This window comes from Ammospiza nelsoni, chromosome 1, assembly GCF_027579445.1.
Source record: "Ammospiza nelsoni isolate bAmmNel1 chromosome 1, bAmmNel1.pri, whole genome shotgun sequence".
In the NCBI taxonomy this organism is placed as follows: Eukaryota; Metazoa; Chordata; class Aves; order Passeriformes; family Passerellidae; genus Ammospiza; species Ammospiza nelsoni.
Genome location: NC_080633.1, coordinates 20961176 through 20987111, shown reverse-complemented (window position 1 = coordinate 20987111; position 25936 = coordinate 20961176). Strand labels below are relative to the sequence as shown.

The 25936-nt window shown below is 37.9% G+C and overlaps 2 protein-coding genes across 2 annotated transcripts in view; both read left to right on the top strand.

The window, feature by feature from the left end:
* LOC132076938 (macrophage mannose receptor 1-like) overlaps positions 1 to 12666 on the top strand; it is a 52247-nt gene extending 39581 nt beyond the window's left edge. Inside the window, exons 22-30 of the mRNA XM_059478738.1 lie at positions 594 to 763; positions 2783 to 2885; positions 3794 to 4023; positions 4813 to 4978; positions 5345 to 5497; positions 6342 to 6458; positions 7917 to 8084; positions 10648 to 10707; positions 11094 to 12666. Of these exons, the coding sequence (XP_059334721.1) occupies positions 594 to 763; positions 2783 to 2885; positions 3794 to 4023; positions 4813 to 4978; positions 5345 to 5497; positions 6342 to 6458; positions 7917 to 8084; positions 10648 to 10707; positions 11094 to 11344 (1418 nt within the window). The 3' untranslated portion in view covers positions 11345 to 12666. The remainder of the gene's footprint in view (positions 1 to 593; positions 764 to 2782; positions 2886 to 3793; positions 4024 to 4812; positions 4979 to 5344; positions 5498 to 6341; positions 6459 to 7916; positions 8085 to 10647; positions 10708 to 11093) is intronic.
* Positions 12667 to 16552: 3886 nt separating this feature from the next.
* Positions 16553 to 25936, top strand: part of LOC132084709 (macrophage mannose receptor 1-like) — a 31204-nt gene continuing 21820 nt past the window's right edge. The window contains exons 1-9 of the mRNA XM_059489957.1: positions 16553 to 16728; positions 18480 to 18878; positions 20108 to 20281; positions 21567 to 21731; positions 22065 to 22181; positions 22419 to 22562; positions 23934 to 24116; positions 24311 to 24465; positions 25260 to 25373. Coding sequence (XP_059345940.1) covers positions 16668 to 16728; positions 18480 to 18878; positions 20108 to 20281; positions 21567 to 21731; positions 22065 to 22181; positions 22419 to 22562; positions 23934 to 24116; positions 24311 to 24465; positions 25260 to 25373 — 1512 coding nt within the window. The 5' untranslated portion in view covers positions 16553 to 16667. The remainder of the gene's footprint in view (positions 16729 to 18479; positions 18879 to 20107; positions 20282 to 21566; positions 21732 to 22064; positions 22182 to 22418; positions 22563 to 23933; positions 24117 to 24310; positions 24466 to 25259; positions 25374 to 25936) is intronic.

Below are 25936 nucleotides of genomic sequence, written 5' to 3'. Positions count from 1 at the left end.
GCTAAGACACATCAGCACCCACCTGGACTGTGCAAAGCAGTGATAATTGATTTGCTTGTGTTCAATAGTTCTGTTAAGTCTCATTTGGAGCATGTTTCTTGTGCATTTTGCCCCCTGCCAAGGCAGTGCAGGCTGTTGCCCACCTGTCCAGGGAGGGAAGGAACACTTTGGTGGCTCTGGAGCAGCACGGCTTATGCAGATACGCAAATGGCAGGAGCTCGGTGGTGCTGTCGTGTCACTGGGGGGCAACATCTCTTGTGGGATTATCAAAAATTGTGTGTGATCCCCACAGCTGTTAATGTCTTGAACTAGGATTCAAAAACAATTTCAGTCATGTTTTTGGGGTTCATTCCAGTACCAGCTTATATGGTTAGGTGAAGTATTTTGCCCAAAGCCACAGTTATACATCTACTTACCCATTCATCAGCTCAGCATTCATCTCCTTTTCATCTCACCTGCTTGTGTTATCAGCACTGGAGTGCTCTGTATTTCAGAAAAAGTATTTAATATCACCAATCTCAGTGAGGCCAAATATTACAACTGTTCTATATTGAAATTATTCCTCTTTTTCTTTGCATTTTGTTTTATTCTAGCTTTCCTTACCTTCCATTTAAAAGATTTTGCCACTGAGACATGGATTGGATTAAATGATATAAATCATGAAATGAGGTTCCTCTGGACAGATGGAACAGGGGTTTACTTTACAAACTGGGCCAAAGGCTTCCCGTCGGGCCATATGAGTTTATATGCGTACAGCGGCCAGGTAAACAGCAATCACAAATTGTTCACTGAAATTTGATTTTATAGAATCATTTAGGCTGGAAAAGGCTTCTAAGATTATTCAGTTCAACCATTAATATAGCACTGCCAAGGCCACCATACTAAACCATGACCCCAAGTGCGGCATCTACATATCTTTTAAATACCTCGAGGGATGGTGACTTAAACACTTTTCCCTGGGCAGCCTTTTCCAATGCCTGAAAACTCTTTTGGTGATGAAACTCCTCCTCATATCCAATCCTGTTGTGTCAACTTTGGGCCATTTCCTCTTGTCCTGTCACTTGTTATCCAAGGGAAAAGAGATCAGTACCCACCTTGCCTAGGACTGAATTCATGCATTTGAGGGATTTTAGGTATGTCACTGCTTGACTTACTACTTTCATATTTGTATACATATTGGATGTAAATGCAGGTAGAGTGAAGCTTTTGAGCCCCTGTGCAGTTGCTGTATCAGCTGGTGAAAGGATCCATGGAGTGCTCATACACAGACTTGTTTCAGTTTCCAGTTCGTGGGGACTTCACAGCTTTTGTGTACAGCCTGTGTTCTCTCATGGGCTGTGTAAAGAGAGCAGGGGTTCTCCTGCCCTGTGGCATTTTCCCAAAAGCACAACAGTGGGAACATCCTCCCAGTCCTCTGGTGACAGCTGTGCCTGAACTTGGCAGGATTCCCAGCTGGCATGTAGTTCACCAGGGGCATTCACAAACATTCCCCTGACACAGGTGTCTTACAGCAAAGAGGCAAGTTCTGCTGGTCAGTTACAGAAAGAACACAAGTCTATAAAAAGACAGACATTCAATTTTTACAAGGGAAAACCCCCCAAACCACCAGAAAATAACTTTCTCTATTTCTCTGTCAAACAAACTGATCTGATAGGTCACAGAGTTCCTTTCTCTCTGATCATGTGTATGTACTCCAGAACTACAGCCCTTTATAGTGTTAACTCTATTTCTCCTGAATTATGTTTTTAGTATAGAAATTTGATTTTTATGTATAATATCCTTTTCTGTGTCTTTGAAAGGAGCACCTGTGAGTTTCTTATCTCTAAAGGAGGAAAAAAATTAGGTAGAATTTGGAGTACTAAAGGAAAATATTTCAAAAATGCTACTTCTGAAAAAAAATATACGTTTGTCTCTTTTTTATGTGAAGTAATCGGATTTTATTAAGTCTTATGTGACAACTTTTAAAGTCCCTTTTTCATAAATTTTATATTTGTTTTTAATTCTACTTGATCCTACCAAAAATTATTATCATAGTTAGTAAAAATTAGTATGAAATTGTTCAATTGGAAATATTTAAATCCAAATGGTTTTCACCCAAAAAAATGAAGTAATTATCTGAACATCTTCTCAGATGGAACAGAAAAAACCCTAAACAAGTAAACAGTAAAATAAATATAGGTGTTTCATTGCACAGAGCCACTTGTAACCCTGCAGGCTTTTGCAGTAATCACTGTTTATTTAATATGTGCTAATCTAATTTCTAGCTATTGTGTCCATGTCAGAGAAGTTGAAATGTCACAGCAAGGCTGGAACTGACAGAACAGTGTCAGTCTGCCTTTGGGCAGGAGCTGTTCTAACTTTGCTGTGTGTACTATTACAGCCTGAAACAATAAATTGTTGCATTGCACTTTAAGGGTTCTGTTTTATTTCTGGGGCAAAGTTATCCAGTCTTTTCTGCAATGATTGATCTGATTTCTCTTTAAATTGCCTGTGACTCCTCTCCATGCTGTATGCCTAGGGATTGAGAATACTAAAATTGCTCTGGTCCTCTTACTCACCCCAGTGTTGTGCAATAGAAAGTACCAAAGAAATTTGTGAAGTGTAAGAGGAATAGAACTTCCACATCACTTGTGTAACTTAAAGCTTGTGCTCTTAAATGTTACAAAGATATGAGACTAAAATGACAACATTACTTGTGTCCAAAGATGCAAATGGGAGTCAAAAGTTTCATATTTGCTTATTCTAGCTATTTTTAATTGGTGTTGTATATCTTTGCCTCGAGGCTGATTGTGTTGCCATGAAAAACAAATCTGTTAAGGAAGCAGGGAAGTGGGCTGATCAGAGTTGTGATAACAGCAGAGGATATATATGCCAAATTAATGCAGGTAAATCTCTTTTTAGTTAAAACCAAACCATTTTCTTCTTTTTTTTTTTTTTTTTTTTTTTTTTTTTTTTTTTTTTTTTCCCACCAGGAAATTGCTTAAATATGTGGATTTAAACATGATTTTGCTTCCAATAAAGATAAATGCATGAATTGTTCTTCAGGCAGGAAGAAAAGGGTCAAATAGTCACATGTGTCAAAAGTCCAGTTAGTCACTGGTCTCATCTGACCCTTCCCAGCAAATGCTGTGTTGCTATTTTCCTGAGCTGGAATTTGTATCTGCATCTTTGTGTCTAGTATGACCCTTGATATGACATTTGTTCCATACTATTTAAATTTTCTGAGTACAATGGCTTTCAAAACATGTTATGGAAAATGCTGGTTTGTACATGTAGCATAAACTGTCTGGAGTGAGACTGTAACCTGTCTGCACTGAACTTGAGCAAAATTGCCTCCAAAAGAGAGATTAAAAATATTTAAATCCATCTTCTGTTTAAATATCTGCATAATTTTAAGGACTGGTCTGTTGTGACCATTTTATTTCTAGGAAAAAAATCTTTGGAAACCAAACAGCTTCTGCAAACCATTTCATTTTATGAAAAAAGATTTTATGAAAAAATTCACGACCTAATCTTAAGTAATTTCAGTAATACTATTCTTGATGATTACACAAAATGTTCCTTTACTCTTTATCAGAAGTTGCTTTAAGCAGCTCTTTTCCTTTCTACAGCTTTGTAATTGAATTTTACTACTATTGCTGGCTTAAAACATAGTGCATCTTACCCATGCTGATAATAAACCAGGGAATATGAAATAAGGAAGACTTTTGTTTTGTTCTGTATGCAACCACAGTGAAATCATACCCCCCTTTTGAACAAGTATATGGGTCTTTTCTCATCCTTTATTTTACAGATGCTGAATTTCTGCCTTCTACAACTTCATCCCCATTCAACATTATCCGTTATGGGAATAGTAGCTACTGGTTCATCCACACCAAAATGACATGGGAGGATGCACGGAAAAACTGCAAACAAAATCAGTTTGACCTTTCCAGTGTCTTAGACCCCTACAGTCATTCCTTCCTGTGGCTGAATATATTAAAGTATGGGGTGCCTGTGTGGATTGGCCTTAACAGTAATGTGGTAAGAACATTAAACTGATTGAATATGATGCTGCTTTTCTCGTGGACATGTCAGGAACTGAAAAGTCTTATAATTTCTCTTTATTTTAGCTTATTTGCTTGCATCTTGGACCTAAATACTTTGTGCTGTCAGAGGAATCTATCCTCTGTTAATCTGATTAAATTGTATATATTGCATGTGCTTTTCACACTTTTTCTATGATATTCCACTCTGTGCACTTCCAAATAAGGCATTTTAGTCTAGCATCTTGGAATATCTCTTTATATATTTCAGGTATAAGTGTGATAGAAACTCCTAATATTTTAGAATTAACAGAAGAAAACATCTATTTTAATAACAATACCTAATTTTGAGATGTATAAGAAAGTGCTATTACTGTAAATATTTTAACATTTTTGAGGATATTTAGCAAAATAATTAATTAGTTTACTTAGTTTAATTGTATTTGTCTCCCCTTTCTCAGTTGTTTGGTATTTTAATACTTTCTGCAATTTAAATAAGATATCTTTTTCTTCTTGGCACAGACACTTGTCCCACACACTCCATTTGGCTGAGCAAATGAAAAAAAACCCCAAATATATTAACTTAGCACACCACTTCCCAAAAATCAAAAGATGCCTCTAACATTAATTACCTCTAACATTGTCACAACAAAAATTTCAAAGTGTCAACCATTTGTATTTGTTAGTGGTTTCTAAGAAAAGCCTCAATCCTTTTAGGACAAAGTACTATGTAGACGGAGTAGATTGATAGAGTTTAATCATTTCAGCTGATGGTTTTTTTCCTTAGACCAACGGACATTATGAATGGATTGATAACTGGAGAATGAAGTACACGAAATGGGCTGAAGGGGAGCCAAAGCTAAAACTAGGCTGTGTCTATCTTGACATTACTGGAGTCTGGAAGACAGGATTCTGCAATGAAAGTTACTTCTCGGTTTGCAAAAAATCTGATGGTAAGAGCTTGAAATCTGACCATTACAATTTAACAAACATCTCATTAGAGATCTTGGGGTTTGTTTCCAGAGCTAAATAGATTAAATCATTAGAATTTACTTAGGTTGAATTGGGCCACTTTAAAGTTAGGGCAAACACATAGTAAGAAAGAGCTAGTGTGACTGTGAATAGCTATCACTTTATATCAAGTGTTAGTTATTGCTTTATTTCAAGAGTGTTAGACAAATTTTGTAAAGCTAAGACTTACACTACTCTGCTATTTATTCTCCTATTGAATAAACTTGCAGTGTCAAAACCTGCAAAAATCAGAAGGCATTGAAGTAAGGAAGTAGTAACATGGTATTTTTTAAACTATTTTTAATCAGTTCAAGCTCCCACTGAGCCCCCTCAGCTTCCAGGAAAGTGTCCTGAGTCAGAAGGACACAGATCTTGGATCCCTTTCCGAGCCCATTGCTACTACATTGAATCTTCATCTTCTAGAAACTGGGCCCAGGCATCTTTAGAATGCCTTCGACTAGGTGAGTATCCTACTTTTCCTAAAGCAAGTATCAAAAGTATCAAGTAACAAAACCTACTTGTTTTCCTCGCTGTAGAAAGCTGAACATGTGAGATGTGTTTTTGTGAGTTCAAGGATGATCCAAGTGTTGGACAAGACAGTTGCATCCAAATATTACCTTAATTGGAGAGATAATGGAAAACCTATGGCCCGCACTGCCTTGTGCATGTGGGACCAGGCTTGAGAGGAGCTGTGTGGCCTGGAGTGAGGATCATGAAAATAGAAACCTTGTGCTTTGACCCTGATAGGAGATAAACAGCTTCATTCACAGCAGTCGCTAAAGCTTAATGGAATTTTTATCTTTTGAATTCTTGATCTAATTTCTCCCTTGATTATTGCAGTTTTATACCACTGGAGTGAAAACTGTTTAGTTTGGATAATATATGAGTAAACTAGCACTGTTGTGCAGCTTCATTCTCTCAACTTCCTTCTTTGGGAAACAGATGAATATTGATTATGATGGACTTCATATGTCTGCAGCATTGTTGTTTATGGAATTGGTGGCAATGTGACATAGGTGCCTGGTCTCCCATCAGATTATGCAGAGATCTCGCTCACTCTAACACCAGCAGAATTTATTATAGCTGTATCTTCACTGGAAGTATATATTGTCATGTGCTCAATAAGAATCTACCAGTGAAATCCATGGCAAATGTAGATGCCTGGTACTGGGTGAGAAGATTCCCTCTCTCTTTTCTGATACTCAGGTTGAAGCATTTTGTTGAAGCAGTTTGTTGACAGGGCAATGAGAACGTTTTCCCCTGTGAAACATCTCTAAGAGACTTTTCTCTCCCTGTGTCTTCCAGGTGCCTCTTTGGTCTCAGTTGAAGACTCAGCTGAAGCCAACTTTCTGACCTATAACCTTGAACCACTTGAAGGCAAAACATCAACGTTTTGGACAGGAATGTACAGAAATGTGGATGGTACTTTCTCTACTTTTAATGTCTTTTTTTAGTGAATAATTACTGCAAGCTTTTTGACATGAGTGTTGAAAATTTCACATAATAATTCTGTAATAAGGAAGATAAAGCCAGACAGAATAGGAAGGAGGCTGCTTTAATTAAATCCTATATTTGATGATTACTGCTTTCACATTAATGCAATTAAAATTCAATTAGATAGATATTTCTATTCTTATGATAGACTTTAATGTACAGTACTGTTCGGGTAAAAAATACCAGTATAACTCTCAGTGGCAGGGTTGCAAAATAGTTCAGGTGACTTCAGGTGGGATTTTCTTGAGTTTTGGAAGATTATTTTTGCAATTGTCTACCCAAGCACTTGAATGACAAACTTCTTAGGGATAAGACAACTTTTCAATTACATTGCTTGAATCTTAACCAGGAATAGTGAAAATTATTGATAAAGGAAGAATTCGAGGGTAGTCATTTATATGCATGACACATAGAGGAAAGCTGAGGTTTACTCATGCGGTCAGTTGACACAAAAAGGGTTTCTTGAAGTGCCTCTAGAGCAGTGTAGAGCAGCACACTTCACACAGTGATCATAAACACAACAATTCTTCAGCTCTTCATTATTGCTCTAGGTAGTGATTATAGCAATTTCAGCATAACTGCATAACTAAATTTCATACCTTTATTTGTGTATCCAGGATGTATTCAGTTGCCATGTCCTTACAGAAAGGGTGTCAAGAATTTTTAAGAAAAAACAAAAAAAAAAAAGGCAAAACATATAGAATCTTACAAAAATCAAAATACAATTTTCATGCTGAGTCTAAGAATTTGCTTGAGTACAACTGACAGTCACAAGGAGTACATTTATTCTAAATAAATAGCACTATTAAAAGAAAGAAAGAAAAACGGAACCGGAAGGAAGAAGCAGAAAGTCCCAAGCATAGCTGAGCAAGAGTGATCACAAGATTTTGGAAGGAGATCTATAAAAAGGAAGATTGTCTGTGTAAAGCTTGTGGAAAGGAGTAGAAACTGGAAAACAAATGAAATAAAATTGGACCTAGAGAGACTTCAGTGTGGGATTTGAAAAAAGTAACACAAAACCTTCCTACAAATTACTGAAGTAAAGAGTATTCTGGTGAAGTTATATTTTAACTTCACTTATTCCTATAAATGGAATAAATAATTGACACTGGACCATTGCTGTCACTTGTGGGAGATTATTCTTGGAACTATCTTGCCTTTGCACCACCATAAGCCAGATTTGTCTGCCATTTTCCAAATACTGATATTACATCATTTACATAAAAACTCAGGGACAACATGTGTCAAAAGTAAATAGCTTAGTGGTCCGTCTCCAAAAGTGGTGACAAGTAAATTTCTCAGAAAGGCAATAAATATGGAGCATGTGAAAGTATGGAAATTAAGATGATCTTTTTTTTCCCCCTATTCAATGTTTTTTTCAATTAGGGCTATGGTTGTGGCTAGACGGCAGTGCAGTGAATTTTGTCAACTGGAATGTAGGAGAACCTTCTTCTCAGCAAAATGAGCACTGTGTTGAAATGTATGCGGACTCTGGGTATTGGAATAATTTCTATTGCTCTTCCTACAAAGGATATATTTGTAAAAAGCCAAAAAGTAAGTGCTGCATTTATGAATTTGTTTTATATATGGAATATGCTCTCTGTAAGCTTGTGGCTGTTACACACAATGCATTTCATCTGGATGTTCTGAGTTTTTGTAAATGACAAAGGATGCACATTTCCATGACAACAAAAATATAGAATGACTCTTCAGAAAGTAGTTCTGCACAGTAGTCAAGTCCCTTAAGAATTGTTTTTAGAAGACAGTGTTCATATCTCAGCTGTACCTGGTGTATGCACTTGACGAGTTTGTGCGTTTTCTATCAACAGTTGTTGAGAAATCACAATGTGAGGATCATGCCTTGTGTACAAAAATCTGTCTCAAAAATATGCAAACATACTCCTCAGGGTATCCCCTCTGCTCTGCCCATTGTCTGTTTCCCTCTGCAAGTCTTATGTGCACGTGTTTTCTGAGTATGATGTAGTGTTTCTATTAATTGAGTATTTGTGAAGTGTGACTTATTTAACAGCTTGGGATCTTTTGTCTCTGTGTCCTCCTGCTGTGAAAAGATGAATGAATGAAAAGCAAAGCAAAAACATAGTTTGAATGTGCTAAACTGAAGGCATCCTGAAATAACTGAATGTGCAAATTTGATAGTAGGGACATCTAGTATATGTGTATTCCTAAAAGTCATCATCATAATTTCTTTCAGCATACATTGCAATACCAAAATCTCTTACTTATGCTTCCTAAGAAGGTTGAAATGTGTAGCTGCAATACACTGACTTCCTCTAAAATACTGGAAATGGGAGAAATTCTGCTGTCCTTTCTGTAAATTTGTTCTCATGCAAAATTATTCTTACTTACTCAAATGCTTGTAACGATGACTGTGTCTTTTACAGGAAGCACTGCAACGTCTCAGTAAATCCACCCTTTCAGAATCCATTTCTCAATCATTTTGTATTGTCATTGACAAAAATTCATAGACATGGGTACCAAGTGTTAAAATAAATCCCCACTGCTCCTTTTTGACCATTCAGTTCAATTATTTGTGCTACTACTGGCATTCACCTGTTTTGATGCTGACCAAAGAGCTGAAAGCTCTCAAATGAAAGCATGTTACTTGTTTCTACAATTAGCTTTAGTCCAGTCTAGTCTACTAATCTGGAATGCCACAGATTCAACCTAATTCCAGTGTCAATGCAAGGATTATATATTCACTCACCCTAAAACAGGATCTAGTCAATGTAGGACCCAATCTAGTCCTACATTGTTATAGAAATGCAGCTTTTCTTGGCATAGTTTTTCAGAACTGTGACAATGCTCCATGTGCAGAATTTAAACAGTTATAGCTACAGAAAAATAAATGGAGCATTAGAAGCATGATTTTACCAAATTGCACTGGGTATTGCCAGCTGTGTTTGTTGTTTGTTGTTTTCTGAAGAGACTGAAAGAAAAACATGATGGAAGTTTTCCATCATGTAGATGATGAAATAGATGTTGTTTTCTGTTTCATTTCATGTAGAATAGATGTTGCTTTCTGTTTCATATGTTGAGCTAATTTTTATCACAGTAATTTGAGAGTTCTGTAGCAGGTCTATTCCACAAAGCATCTAACTATTTCTTAAGTGAGGAGATGCTCAGTCTGGAGAAGACAAGACTCTAGGGAGACCTTAGAGCACCTAAAGGGGGCTCACGAGACAGCTGGAGAGGGACTTTTTATAAGGGCGACTTCTTATAAGGGCTAGTGACCATCCAAGAATAGAAATTCACAACCTCCCTGGGCAGCCTGTGCCAGTGCTCAGTCACCCTCACAGTGAAAAAGTGTTTCCTGATATTTAGAGGGAGCATCTTTGTGTTGCACAGTGGTGGTGCCCACACCCTCTCTTCTGTCACTGGGCAGCACTATGGAAAAGATATAAGTGGGGACAGGAAAAATAATTTAAATTCCTGAGCTCACCTTTTTCAGAATGAAACATGATGCATTGATTTAAGATTTAATAATTAACTGATTTGATATCCACCTGGCAAAATAAATATCTTCATCTTAAATGATGGCTTATTTACCCAGCAAGCTAGATTTCATGACCTGATGTTAAAATTTAAATGAGCTATAAACCTTTTAGTTCAGATGTGATACCTGCTAGGGCACTGTGAATTTCATGAGTGACTTCAAATGTCTATGGAGGTAAGCCATCAATGTCTATTGGAAAACCTAATTTATTACATTTTCTATGTTTATATAAGAGGTACTGGAAGAATTTTTATTTACATTGAGGATTATGTTTGACCATGTCTATCCTCAAGATACTGTATAGATTTTCTTTTGGTTTCATTCTGATGTCTGGATCAGTCTTCATGGGGCTTTTTGATATTCTTTTTTTGCTAGTTTTTCTAAATAGCTATCTATGAGACCAGAATACACTACAGCACTGTGTTATGTCTTAGGTGTATATAATTTTGAATGAAATAAATCCAAATGTTTTCAGTATTTAGTGGTTTGTATTACCATATATTTATCTGAGCATGATTTTCAGTATGCTCCAAGATATAAAAATAAATAATGTAGAAATAAATACTAATACAAAAATATAATTATTTTTTTAATATTTTCAAGTTCCAGCAACTGAAATGCCACCGGCATCTGAAATGCCACCAGCTGAACTACCTACAATGGGTAAGAATATTGTCTTTCAAGTAGAAAAAACTAGTCCCACATAAGATCATAAACCAAAAATATTTTGTATTATGTCTCTTAAATTTTCTGTTATATGGAAGTACTGTACCTGTTTCCTAGGATGACACTGTTTTCTAGTAATACACAATATAGTCTATTTGGGTGCATCTCCAAATGCAGATTTAACAAAATAATAGTTTGTGATATGGCATGCAATATTAGTGATTTAAAATCAAGTTATTTTATGTTGCTGCCTCTTCTTCTCATTACATCAAAACAAATTAACCCCTTTTTCTCAGAAGATCATGCATTCTAAAGAACTTGCTTCCAGTAATCAGATAAAGACTTCTGTAGCATTCTCTTGATTTCTTCCTATTTATTTTCAGCAATGACAAAAGATGAGAAGGCTTCTACCCTAAACCACAGCAAAACAGGAGTTATAGTTATTGTTGGTATCATCATCCTAGTTGGAAGTGGCCTTGCAGGATATCTCTTCTACAAAAGAAGAAAGAATTGTTTGCCGGCAAATGACAGCTTTGAGAATAATTTGTATTTTAATGGTGATGCAGTTCCTGGAACTAGTGACACAAAGGATCTTGTGACCAACATAGAGCAGAATGAACATGCAACACTGTAATGTAACAAAAGGAAATGTAATGTAATATGTAATATAAAATGTAATGTAATAAAATGTGCCTTGTTTTATTAAAATTATGCAATTAGAATGAAGCCAAAGGTATTTTCTCATTTGCAATTACTGTACTAGTCTGTTTCTGTGTGTGAGTAATGTCATATACTGCATTAATTTTATTTTGTAGCCATTATATAAAGTGAAAGATTTCAGATCTCAGGATTTGGTGATCACACTGGTGAATGAGGTTCTTAAGAAAAGTGTGGTTCTTAAATGGAACAGTAGAAATGGATAAAATAAAGAAAGCAAAATCGAAGAGCACCTTGAATAACACACACAAGATTTGAGGTTTCTTCATCAGATTTGTTTCAAACCATGCTATTGAACTCAAAGCTATTCATTAAGCATCTTCTAATTTTACCATCTTTCAAGTATTCCCATGGATTTAAGTACAGGCATAGTCACTAGAGAATAAGACTGTATTTGGGCACATTTCCCCTTTGAACCACATGGGCAGAAAGACCTTTGTGATATTTCAGTTCCACAAGTTTGTATAACACAGAAAACCAAGATTGTAGTACTTGCAGTTCATATATTCCAGGATTTTATCAGGTGAACTCTGGGGGCAGACATCTGAAGTGGAAAATTGTGGTTGATAGTAGCTGCCAGTTTTGGCTGGCCACAAGTGGGTTTGTGGGTGAGGGGTGATGAAGGTCATGGCAAAACTTCCTTCTTACCAGGCAGCAGTTCCTGGGGAGAGGGAGGAAGATTGCCTGTGCATGTTCTGGAGGTTTCTAGGAGCAGAAGGTTTCTGCAGAGCTGTTATGGTGATCACATGTTGGTACTGCTCTCTACAGCTTCTCAATAAGCAGCGTAGCTTTGTGGGAAGTGTGCTGCAAGTAAAGAACAATTTAGCTTTACCAATATAATAGTTACTACTGATTTTATTTGCTTTCTAAAATGGTTAAATCGGCGACTATTTATGGACATCTTCTATTCCCCAAGGAGTTTATATTCCTAATTTTTGTAGATCCTGTAAAATGTAAATCATGCATGATTCCTCACTTGCTTACAAAGATTTGCAAGAATTGATTTCATGGTTTCAGATTTTGCTCTGTGAAATAAAAATAACTATGTTTGATTTTTAAAATAGGTTTTTATTTTATAGCCTCATCTAAATAAGACACTGTAACATGATAAAGTGAAAAAGTAGATGTTACCACAGGGGTAACATCATAATTCCAGAAGAAGTTGTTAACAAGTATTATATTAACCATATTTTCCTGAATCTGTCCCAGGATTAAATATGCTTAAAGACAAAACAAAAACGTGAGTTGAGGGATTTAGTAAAAGTCTTAAATTGCATACATATGTAGGTAAGATGGGAAAATTTGTCCAGGAACTCCTTTTCTCTGGCTCTGCTCTCTTTCTCCCAGCTGTTTCCTTGCACTGTTCCTACTGCTGTTTCCATTTTTAATATACAATTGTTTAAGCATGTTTTTTCAAGGATCAGCACCTCTAATGGTTTTTTATGCCATCTGATGTGGCTCCTGACTGATTAATGATACTAAGGGCCATGTTGTTTCAGTTATAGGGAGGAGTGGTGCCAGGCAGAAATTTATGTGAAACAGACAGTGAAAGACCAAGGGAGCCTGACTCAAATCCCAGCCTCACTGTGCTGGCTGTTGAGCAAACAGCAAACAGGTGCAGTCCAACCTAAAAGAAGCTTAGTCCTCTTCTGGGCCCTGCACAGTCTTAAAATGGTGTGTGTACACTGAGTCATTCTTCCAGATAACCTTTATTGCCATGCACATGTGCAAAGGTATGGTTGCAAAGAAGACAAAAATAGAGGGGATACCTCATTTCTGGTTCTTTGCCATACTTATAAAGTACATCACTGAAAGGTGTCAAGGAGGGAATCTAGCCATTGGAGCCTGGATAATTCTGAGCTCATTCATTCATTCATTCATTTTTCCTGAAATCCAGCGTCATCTCTGAGTTGAGGAGAATTAAAAATGCCATGCACGTTAATAGCTGGCGGTAGATGTAGGTGCTTCTGTGTCAGTTCTGCTCTCCTGTCCAAACAGGTATAGAAAAATAGAGAATGTTCCAAATAAGAAGCCCTACTTTGAAGGTGGAGCTACTTAGCCTGCTTATTTTATAAAGAGTATAAGTTAAAAAGACGTAAGATTTTCAGAAGAGGAGGAAATTTAAACTGCATGGCTTACAGTATTTCCTATTTAAAGACAATGGAATTGAAGCAAATTTCCCATTAAAGAGATTGATACAGAAACAGTAGCATTTACAGCACAGGAAATCCTTACAGTTCCATGTCATAAGCAGAAAGTGAGCACTGATGCTTTATACACAAACTATAACAGAAAGTTTTGAATAGAAGATAGAGAAACAAACAAACTTGAACATTTTAAACAGTATCTAATTAATATAAGATCAAATGAAAAGCTTTTACTTAGGAACATTGATAAGTAAAATATGCTTCTCTGTTTGACTGGAAAAAAGAAATGCGTCTTACTGGAAATGAATCATGTTCATATGGACACACCCTAATTTTATATTTTACATATTCTGATCCTTCACCAAATCTTTCAAGCAATTTCTACTACTGACTGCTATTCATATTGGGGCTGGTCAGGTGCCTTAGAATCAAATTGTTGCTCTTGTGATCTCTTACCTTGTCTCCCAAGTAGATGACACTACGTAGGGGAGGTCTCAGGCTGTATTTTGCATACACACACAGACATGCACACACACACACACACACACACACACACACACACACACACATATATATATATATTCACAGAGGAATTGGGTTCTTGTTTTTCTGAAACATACTTGCTGTAAAAACAAGGAAAATAATTCCTTGAAAAACAAGATGATGAATAGTATGAACAAGGGAATATGAACAGAAAAGCAAATAAATGTTTTGACAGATCCCTAAGAGTTTATATCTATAACCCTCTGATGCTGCCAAGATTTCTTACATTTTATCAGGTGGTTTAGGAAAATGAAAGGAAAAAAAGTTATTCATTATGTAACATGAGAACAGAAAAATAGAAAGGTTGTTCCCTTTTTCTTTTAGGCTAGAATGTTCCTACTGAGGTTTAGAGTGATTTTTTTTGAAAAAAATAAATGTGTATAACTGGGAAACTGTGATTGTCCTATGTGTGGGGATTCTGGACTGAAATCTTATATCAACTTATCACAGGCTAAATGATCACAAAATTACTTTCATATTTTAATATAAGTGGATTTTTAAAAAATGAATGTAGTGAAGCATCCAGTTGAATCCAGTTGGCCTCACTCATCCATTTCTGTGAGCACCTGAGGAATGACTTGATGGCAATATTCAATAGTGTATAAGGTTTTGTCTCTTCATATTGCTGTGTTTCTTGGTACACTTGTGTTTAATTCTCATTTCCCCTTTTCTCTGAAAAAGTTTGGACTTTAGAAGAAAGGTGGTGAATCCGCACAGTGTGAGTGTAACTTCCTGCCTGGGAGCAGAGGCTGCCAGAGGAACAATGCTGACTCGACACAAACCCCAGCAGCTTTTGTTCCTCGCCACTTTTAAAGCGTCAGGCTGTGCCTTGCCAAATGGCAGATCCTGGAGCACATCTTCCCAGCCCTCTGGTTTGCTTTCCCACTTTGTGGGCTGTGATGCAATCTGCTCAAACACACAAACACTGAGGTAAAGCTGACTTCAGTATGTTTTACACTTGTTCAGCCTCTCTCAACAGATTAGCAGTACCAGTCCCTCACCAACCTCTGATCCTTGTTCAGAACAGAACCAGCTTCCTTTTTCCTGTTGTAATTATCCTTGTTACACCCTGGTAGATTTGGATATTCTGAGATGTTTTATACAGCAGAACCACAAGACATATTTGTCTTGCTCCTGAACAAGGAAGGAAGGAAAATTGGAAAATTGAGGTTGCATGTTCAAACACTCTGCTTGACTGCAGCCATCCTTACGTATGCATCATAACTTAAGGAGTAGTTGGATTCTGCTGCTTTGTGGAGCTGCCGTCATTTCTTCCTCTTTGCTCAGGTGTCTGTATCCTTTTCAGGCTCCCTTCTTCGCATGGCTTTGTTCTAACTGCGTCTGCTGGCCTCGAGGTCCCACCATTCTCCTCACTGTTGTGGCTTTGTTGTACTCCAATTCCCTGCATACATTATCAGACCCAGTTGTTCATCTACATCTGAGTCAGAGTAACAGCAGCAAAGTCCCACAACTCCATGTGGGTGTCCAGGGTTTTCACTACCTGCAACAGAAGCAATTTTGCTGCAGATGCAATATTGGGGAAGGAATGCCATACCAGCCTCTCCTGGAGGTATGGGAAATGAAATTTTTCAAAGTCCATGTGCAAAAACTGATGCAAAACTTCCACCAAAGTCCCTTTTCTTGTCCCTGTGCTCTAAGATTTTTGAGCTCTTTAGACTATCATGGAGAAAGCTTTATCAAACATCAGAATTTGGTCAGAATGCCTGTAGGGGGTATACTTTATGGGGTGCAAACTTTCACAAACTAGTGGCACTAAAAATGAGGCCAGATTCCTCATCAGTTTAGGTTTCCTCACTAGCAATAATTGAAAATCCAGTATTTCCCAGTTACAGGTTCTTTTCTTCCTAGAACTGTGTATTTTCTTTCCCAATTTTTTTCAGCTGTTGCTGTCAGTTGGGTAGTAATTCCTGCATATAGTCAAGAATGGAGCAAAAGAAAGAATAGGTGTCCTGAAGAACACAGATCTCACTTTCTATAGCTTTTTTTTTTTTTTTCTGTGGAATTTCAGGCATGGAAAATTCTGTTTCTCTCTGACTCCAAGGTCATAGTTACTTCATTTGCATGGTGTCCCAGCAGATTTTTCACAATACTGCAGTGCACTCTGGTTTTTTTTTTCATCATATATTCATACAGACAAATCTTTCTGTTCTTTTTTACTTCTTTTATTTATTTCTGCAAATGAGACAGTAATCTCACCTTTTGTTAAAAATAATTATTCTGAGATATAAGGTACGTCTTAAAAAATCCACACTAAAATCTTACCTGTTAGATCTTATACTTCCATGGCAGACATATACATTAGAAAAACTAGCTTAGGAAGCAAAGTTTGCTCAATTATGTATTATTTCAAAATTACTCATGTGACATGAGACAGTTCCTTATTTGAAGCTCAGAACTTCCCTCTATCTGTTGGGTCTTAAAAAGGGTTTGTTAATCCACTTCAGTGCAGTGGGGTTTTCTTGCAAGGCACTGATTTGGTCTTTTAGCATCAATACGAGGTGAAGGGAAGAAAGGAGGAAAATATTTGCCATGTCTCTCTACTTGTCCCTGATTTTTCTTCTCTCCATTAGTACATCTCTTCAAATGTCTGGTAAGTCTTTGTCCTCTGCTTAGTGTGGAGGTTTTCAAGTTCTTTAGCATGCATTCAATTATCTCCCTTAGTGGGCAGTGAATTTAGATCTAGTCACAGCATATGATTTAAAAATGTTATGTTCAGCTTGAAGTTTAGTAATATCTGCATAGGCATTCTCTTTCCTTAACCCAGGTTTCAATGAGGTGTATGAGTGAAAGGAATATGCCAACAGATGTGGCCATAACTTCGGCAGTGCTGATTCTTGAGACAGCAGACAAAATCTGATTTCACTTTACTCCATCGGAGGCTAGAAGGGTTCAGTACAGAGCAGTGAACTCAGCATGCACAGAACTACTGGCTGATGTGTGCTTTGAGTTTTTTGGCAGCTCATATGGACCATAGCATACTGATCAGTGCATATTGAAAACTCGTTTCCAAGCTGGGAGCTTTAGGAAGGACCTCAAAATCTCCCATCCATTAGATCTTGCACCCTCCTACTGCTGAGATGAAAAAGAAATGACACTGTGTCTTTTCCATGGCAAGTTCCCAGCTAGAGAACTCTGGAAGTCGAGTGCTATTGCTTGAATGGCAGCAGGGACCACCCAATGCACCAATGATCTAATCCACCACAGGCAATTTCTTTGGGGCTTTTGGGTGAGACCAAGCCAGCTCTAACCCATCCTCTGCTAACCTGCCCAAGCACCACTGCAGCCAGAGAGCTCTGTCAGGGAAAATATTACCTGGCTTGCTCTGGTCCATAGCCTTTCAGAGCAACAATACCAAGGCTGTTCAACCATTCCCTGTCAGCTTTGGGGTGGGGGGGTTATGAAGACACAGTTAAATACTCTGGCCTTGGCAAGAACCCTTGGGTAAAAGTCGATGGCACCGCTGAGTGAGTTGGGTGATGTTGCCTGTCACCTAGAAGGGAGAAAAGGGATGCAAGCTGAGATGCAAAAAGAGTGAAGATTTTCAGGAGGCTTTTTGTTGAAGCTGATCTTAAGAAACAAAACCCTGATGTTCAGTGTCTCACATTTCTATTTACAAATGTAGTTATTAATAGCACTTAGGATACTGGCGTAGTTTAGCTGTTCTTAGAACTGATGATGCTGCAAGTTGTGGCTTCCCTCCTGAGAAACTTATAAATAAAACTTTGGGAAGAAATGAATTTTTGCACAGCTGCTAAAAATTTCCAAGATAATTAACCAAAAATGAAAAATACACCATTTTCTTGGTGAGCTGACAACTACAGTGTTTTTCTGGGCCAAATATATTTTTTTTTAAATTTTGAGTATGTAAATGATTTTTAATAGCTCTAAAGCAAAAAAGTACTCTTATTTGCAGAATTTAGGCCCATTTAAATATGATTTTGTGTAACTTTGAAGAAATGATAAAATGTAGTGAAGGTCATTTTTGACATACATTTTGAGACCACTGTGGTTTCAGGAGGGCTATGAAGAAGAGCAATTTCTCTTGAAAGAGCTCTATTTTCAGTTCTTGTGTTTTTTCATTTTAAGAATATTTTCATAATTGTCCTTCATACCAATGATTAACTTCCCTTGATTTTTCTCTCTATGAGCTACATATGCTATTTCGGGTTTTTTGTTTGGTTGGTTGGTTTGGTTGTTTTTTTTTTTTTTGGTTTTTTTTTTGGTTTTGGTGTTTGGATCGTTTTGGTTTTTTTGGGTAGCAGACTGTCATATAGCAACTAATAGCCTTTATCTCCTAAGAAACGTCTCCTCAAATGTTTGCATTACGATTTTATTTTATAGGTAGGGAAATATTTTCAATCTATAATGAAGATAACAAGCTGTGTGCCCAAGCTCAGAACTCCAGCTCAGTCATCACCACCACTTGTGATGAGCATGATGAGTTTCAGAAGTTCAGGTGGGTCTCCCCCACGCAGCTGCTGAGCATGGCGCTCAAGCTGTGCCTGGGAGTGCTCGCCAAGGACGACGAGGCTGCCATCACCTTGGAATCCTGCAACAGGACAAACCAGCTCCAGTGGTGGGAGTGCAGAAATGAGACACTTGCAACCCATGGCAAGGATTTATTTCTCAACTATGGCAAGGGGAAGGGGAAGAAAATGAGGCTGTCCAAAGTATCCAGCAAAGGGAGCAGGTGGAAAATCCATGGAAGTGCAGACAGCGTGTGCTCTCAGCGCTATGAGGGTGAGTACTGAAATTCCATCTCTATTTCTTGGTAACTTGACTGCCCCTTCCTACAAAGCCTGGACAGGCAGCAACCATTTTCTTAGGGTGACATCAGCAGAGGAGCTATTTATAAATAGGATGTAGAAATGAAAGGTGAATATATCTGTATGATTTTCAACAAATATAGCTGTATACATTTCTGCATAACTTAAAAAATGCAATTCTTTCAAATGATAGAATAAAATTACAAAGGCCCATGATGCAAACATAAAGAAGAATAGCAATTCTGTTTGTACAACAATAGCAAAAGGAAACCTATGACTGTTTTAAAATATATCTGAGCAACTTGTAGAAGATATGATTGTGTTATATGTAGTTTTTGTTGTTGCTTTTATTTGGTTTGACCACCCATAATCTGTAAGTGAATTTCTAGTTTAGATGGATGGAATTCACTATTAACATTATCTACCTAGTGTTTCCCAGGCCTAGTAAAAAAAAACAAAACTAGAAGAAACAAAAGGAAAAATGCTGCATAATGGTTTAGGATGCAATGTTTTATTACGCTGAAAAAAGACCCCTAGAGAGTAAGATCTTTTCCTACAATTTTATGGCTCTTGGGCTATGTATTGGGGGCATTCAGGATCAAGTAATCAATGTCCTTTTTGTTGTGACACTGGTATGCTGGGAATTTAAATAACAATAGAATAAATTCTTGTTGTACACTACAGCTGTTGCACTGGAATGACATTCTTCATAATTTTGTACGGACAGCAGCAAATTAGAGTGGAGAATGATGGGTCACTTCCTAGCAAAGTCCTTGCAAATTTAAGATACAGCTTCCTCTCATGAGGACTAACAAAATTGTTGTGATACCTCCTTTCCAAGTTTTTTCAACAATGAAGAGGAAAAAAAAAGAATAAATATATATATATTATCTAAGGACAGAAGTATGTATGTCATGGGAAAAGCTGAGTCACAGGGACCTCTGACACAATAGTCCAGAAAGCAATGGCATGACAAAGTTATACAGAAATTAGTTTGAGGCCCAATTAAGTGTTTGAGAGTCTAAGTTCTGAATATTTTGCCATAGCCATACTTGACTGGCACAACCTTTAGAGGCTCAGGGTAACAAAGCACTGGTGTGTTGAGCCCTGCATGACTCAGTTTGTCCATGGAAAACTGGCTATGAGTGTCACTGTGGTGAACATCTGATGCCAGCTGACTGTGAGTACTGCTTTTCTCCATAGACATCTATACCCTGGGAGGAAATGCCTTTGGTGCACCCTGTGTGTTCCCTTTTAAGCACCAGGGGAAGTGGTATGCCGAATGCATCCCTCAGAGGGACGACGCAGACTCTCTCTGGTGTGCAACTTCTGCAGATTTTGATAAAGACCAGTTGTTTGGAAACTGCCCACTTAAAGGTAATTTATTTATGAAAATCTCCAGAAAGCTGTTAAGCAAAAGTGTCAGGCACTGTCATGGTCAAGATGCTCTTGGATGTGGAAGAAGCGTTGGACAGTGAGCTGAATTCTGGCTTGCCCAGTTCCCTGGTGAGCTGTGCCACAAGGACATGAGGCATCTGCTCTGCACTCCCACTGTCCTACAGTGTCCCCCAAAACTGGTGCTTACAGGGAGTGTTCTCAGGGTGGTGACTGGGACTGATGGATAAAGGAAGAGGAAAACCCTAGGACTGGGTTTCAAGGCAAAAGGAAGTGCGGTGGAATGAGGAAGGTGAGATTTATCAGGAGTCTGTGGTGTATTATAGGATGGAGGAGAGACAGGAGGGCTTTAGTGAAGGGAAGGGTGCAGGACACGCTGAAGGCAGTGATCTTCTCCTGCCTTCAGCGCTTCCATACACAAATTCCCTGCCCCTTCTTCCTCACTTCACATGTAATTGAGTGGAAATGGCAATTTTTGTTATATTGAGTGGTCTGGAAGAGCATAAGAGGGATCTGAAGGTAAGAAATGGGTGTGGAGACCAAAACTTCTGTATGGTGAAGAGAGAAATTCTTGTAGAGGTAGATGTCGACAGAAGGAGACCAGGACATCAATTAGATCATCACAGGCCTAATTTTATTGATCAATACAGCAGGTTAAATACAGTTCATAATGAGCTTCATACATATTGCAAAAGTTGAGCTCAGGATTGGTTAATTACATATCAGCAACTACGCCTACTTCTGCATTCTTATGGTTATACTTTTGATACTTTCTACATATTCCCAGGAAGAATCTCTCTTCTCTATCCTCATGTTGCGGCAAGGGCATTCTGTCCTTGCCTGTCATTGGTCACCGACTGCTGACTTCTCCTTTCAGCTTACTGACTGCTGACTTCCCGCTCTCAGCTTGACCAGCGGCATTATGTCAGCATGGCCTTTCTCAGCTAACCAACTATTAATAATACTCTCCACAGGTAGAATTTATCAGTGAGTGGGTTAATGTGGACTGAAATGTGAAAGAAGTAGATGAGTAGATAAATAACAAGGAACAGGGTCAATGTAGAAAACTTAGGTTTGTAAGGATAAATAATTCCTTATGTGATTGAAATATTTTTAACACTGAATGGACAAAATATATATATGTGAGGCAAAAGCTACTTAAAAAGTATCAACTCACAGTTATATAGTTTTAGTCTTCATCAAAGATTTATTTTCTGGGTTAGTAAACATGATTATCTTGTCAAGTTGTTGGTACCTTTTTTTATAGACACCACCCACAATAACTTTTGGAAAACAAATCCTGTGACAGAAACACGCTATCAGATAAACTCAGAGTCACTTTTGACATGGCATCAAGCAAGAAAAAGCTGCCAGCAGCAGGATGCAGAATTATTGAGCATCACAGACCTTCGTGAAGAAATGTATTTATTAGGTAAGGTAAAAATACTCTATAATAATAATAATAATAATAATAATAATAATAATAATAATAATAATAATAATAATAGTAAATGCACTGCTTAAAATGTAAGTCAGATCCAAGGCTTTAACATGGATACTTATATTTATCCCATAAAATATGTCCCAGTGACATTCTTATAAGAGTTGTCTTTCTCACAAAACCCTGTATTAAAATAATGGAAATAATCTAACTTGCACTAAAAAAAAATATTACTCATGCTTTAAAATATTATTTCCAGTTTTACTGAATAACTTTAAAAAACAGAGTCATTTAAAAACCTGACTATTTGTTTTGGCCATTTAGGACTCACTAGTGACCTGGGCATCAATGCAAAGCTCTGGATTGGTCTCTATGGTGCACTTGACAGTGGCTGGAAGTGGACTGGTGGAAGTCCTTTCAGATACCTCAACTGGGCCCCAGGTAAGTGCACTTTTCTTAAATGATGATCAACATCTGGGCCAAAATTTCCTCCCCTTCTCTCTCCTCCTCTCCCCTCCTCATCACAGTGATGCTCCCTTGTCACACCTCTTGGGATTTTTCACTCTAAAGAATAATACCCCTGTGGCTTTGCAGCTGCAAAGGTCTTGCACATTCCCTCCTGTGAAGAGGTGAAAAGTTTCACTGTTAACAGAGGGATTCTGTTGCTTTTTTGAAAAGGAAATCCCTCTGTGGAATCTGGAAAAATATGTGGGACCTTCCAAGGCAGGAATGGCAAATGGGAAAACCAGCTGTGTGATCGGAAACTGGGATATATCTGCCAAAAGAGAAACACCTCCTTGGATTCTTTCACCATTGCCTCAGGTACACTGTCAAAAGCTAAGGCTGCTTTTACAGTCAGTGAGAAATATTGGGAGGATGTCACACATGAAAAGGCAACATATTATCAAAACAAAAGGCTTACACTTGTTATCTGGGTCAAATATTGAGATGATTTTTTAATTTTCTGGCTCATTTTAAAGATGAGCCAGAAAATTAAAATCTGGCTCATGTTGTTCTAAATGTTGTTCATCATCTGGAAAAGAGCCCAGGTACTGAAAAGGGCAATTAGGAGTTTAGCCATGTTTTCCAGACCATGAAATATTGATAAATATCCTCTGCTCTGATATATACTCTAAACCTATGTCCTGCTAAAAGATGTGAGCCAGAGTTCATGCTCCCCTGCTCTCTGCGACACATTTTGTTCTATTCTGAAAGGAAAAAATCAGACTATGCATCAGGAACCTTTCCCCTGCTGAGCTCTCTTTTTACTTGAGGCAGACTAGGTCTTAGCTATGTGAAGAAATGGGTGTGCAGTTGCTTAACTGGGAATTCCCAGCGTGTAAGTGACTTCACAGTACCTCCCTCCCCTTATATATATGAGTATCTGAGATTATGCAGCTCATATCCTATTCTTTCTGGCTGTATCCAGGCAGATCACTTGGAAAGGTTTCTGACCCTGCTAACCATCAAACCATGTCTGGATGTTGCTCAGGGGAATGCAATTTGCCCAGGTCCAAACCATGTCCAGGGAGCATCAGACAAAGCAGGACCACCCACCAATTCTGGGCACACATCCCCCACACATCCTCCCCTCTTCAGTTTGCTCTGTAGGTGCAGAGCATGGGAACTTTCCAAGCAATGGAAGATGGGCTGGCCATACTGAATTCATGCCAGGAAATCAGTGTTGAACAAAGTGTGTGGCATTTCTGTGCAGCTGGAATGCCTGCTATAACATTTCTGGTATAATGTGGCTGTGTCTGGACTCTCTGATATATGGTTTGGGCTGTGTAGGAGCTCCAACCAGCTCCTGAGCACCTGCTATGTCTATAAAAAAATTATAAAAAGCTACAAAATTCACCAAGATATAGTCCCTGAGTAGAAAAAGAGGCTCTTTTATATAGAACTTGGCTCTATTCAGAGCCTCACTGAGAGGGATTTCATGTGGAGTTGTGCCCTGTACATTTGCATGCCAAATTACTCAGTATTTACTTAATCCTGTAAAACAGTTTTTTGGGAGCTCCAAGCACAAATAGGAGGGAAAAATTTGTTTGTTAATCTTTGTACCCTCAGACCTTGGCTTCTCTTTCAGTATGTGCTCCAATATTTCAAATTCATATTGGCACAGGTAATTTTATTTTTGATGTGAATAAAACACTGAATATAATGTCTCATTAATAACATAATTGTTTTTAGGTGATTCAAAGCATTTTAAATGCCCCAGGGAATGGGTGGCCTATGCAGGTCATTGTTACAGAATTTATAGAACACCAAAAATATGGAAAGAAGCCCAGTCTTCCTGTAGAAAAGAGGATGGAGAGCTGGCAAGCATTCATAATATTGAAGAGTACAGTTTTACAGTGTCACAGCTCGGGTACAGTGAGTATTCCTGAAGATCACTTTCTTTTTTTTTTTTTTAAATTTGGGATTATGCTGTTGCTATTATTCATTTAATCATTATAATCGTGGTCTTATTTTTTTTTTTCTTAAGTTCTTCAGTCAAAAGTGGGTGTGAGATGTAATTATTCCATTATAAGATATATCCATACCTACAATTAATTTTGTGTTCCCAGAGCCAGATGATGAACTCTGGATTGGTCTAAATGACTTCAGGATTCAAATGTACTTTGAATGGAGTGATGGCACACCTGTGACTTACACCAAATGGCACCACGGAGAGCCAACCCACACCTGGAATAAGGCAGACTGCGTCCTTATGAAGGGACAGGTAAAAATCCCTTCCCCAGTCTCATACTTTCTTCTGGCCTTCTTCTGGCCTAAAATGAAAACATTCATGATTAAAAAAAAAAAAAAAAAAAAATCTTAAACTGGTTTAATTTAGGATATCTTACTGTGGAGGGATATTCAAGCAAGACCAGGTCTAGGAAGCTGTGTGATGCACCAGAAGCAGTGCAATGCCTGGAGACTTTGTCTTCTCTGATGCAATTCCCATCTGAAATTGGTTGAAATCGCTCATCCTCCACATGCAACGTGACTGATCATAAACAAATAGATCCTTGGAGCATGGACTTTCTCATTTTTTCTCTACAACTACTCAAATATATGATTTTAGAGTTACTTTGGAGGCACAAACCCAGATTTTATTTTGTTTTCTACTCATTATAAAAAGAAAAGGGTAATGTTGTGGAGAAAGACTTCATAAGGCATTTTTTCATATTTTCGGTTTGGTTTATCAAGCATTTACTTGCCATAGTCATCTATTATGGTTATATGACCATAATAGATGCTATGCTGGTGAGAATAGAGAGGAACCTAATGTTTCTTTCCTGCTTTCATTAGTCCCTGAATCTTTAATGGATACATTCTCACATCTCTAGGGAAATGTGGCCCTTACTATATGTATTTGGGAGTTTTGGAGAAAAAAACAAGGCAAGGAAGAGAGCTGAAGCAGTGTCAATCATAGGAAGACAGAAGAGTTCTTTCTGAGGATGGATATTCTTGTTGGACCTGAATTGTCTCAAGCTTTCACTTCTCTTTGTGGTTTCTTCTTACAATACTTAGGATGGATCCTGGGCTGACAGTGCTTGTGATGTGAAATTTGGCTACATCTGTAAAAGGAAACCCTTGGCTGAAGAACCAGGGGAAGCTGAAGTTACTTACCCAGGCTGCCCGAAAGTAAGTGTAAAAGGTGATTGTTTATTATTTTCACTCCCATGATAATAACTACGACAGAAGTAAATTATTTTGACTGTTCTTGGTGGAGCCTAGAAAGCTGTTAATTTCATAGGCATTGATACTTCTTAGACCAATAGGGAAACTTTTGCTTTTTAAAATAAAATGTAGATTGACTTATTTTTTGTATTTCCTTATGAGCGTATTTAAACTCAGCTCTCTCCTCCTGCAGAACTGATCACTGCCCCCATAAAAGCCACTCTCTGCAGAGCAATCTTTTCAGGGTGTAACACACATGTCAAGGGCTGCATGCCTCCTCAGTTCCATCAGTCTGCCACAGGAATCAGGAATATTTGAGCTGACTGTTTTGCAGGCTGTAAGCTCTTGTGACAGCTACTAATGCAATGGGGAGGCAGAGCAAGCTTTACACAGGGAGCTGCAAAGTGGCTGTGGCTGCCAGCCCCAAGGCATAACCATGGCTCACTGTTTGCAAAGACCCTTGGTGTGTGCTGTATCCAGGGACAAGACATGGAGTTATTGTCCCAAAGGCTATGTTTGATTATCCT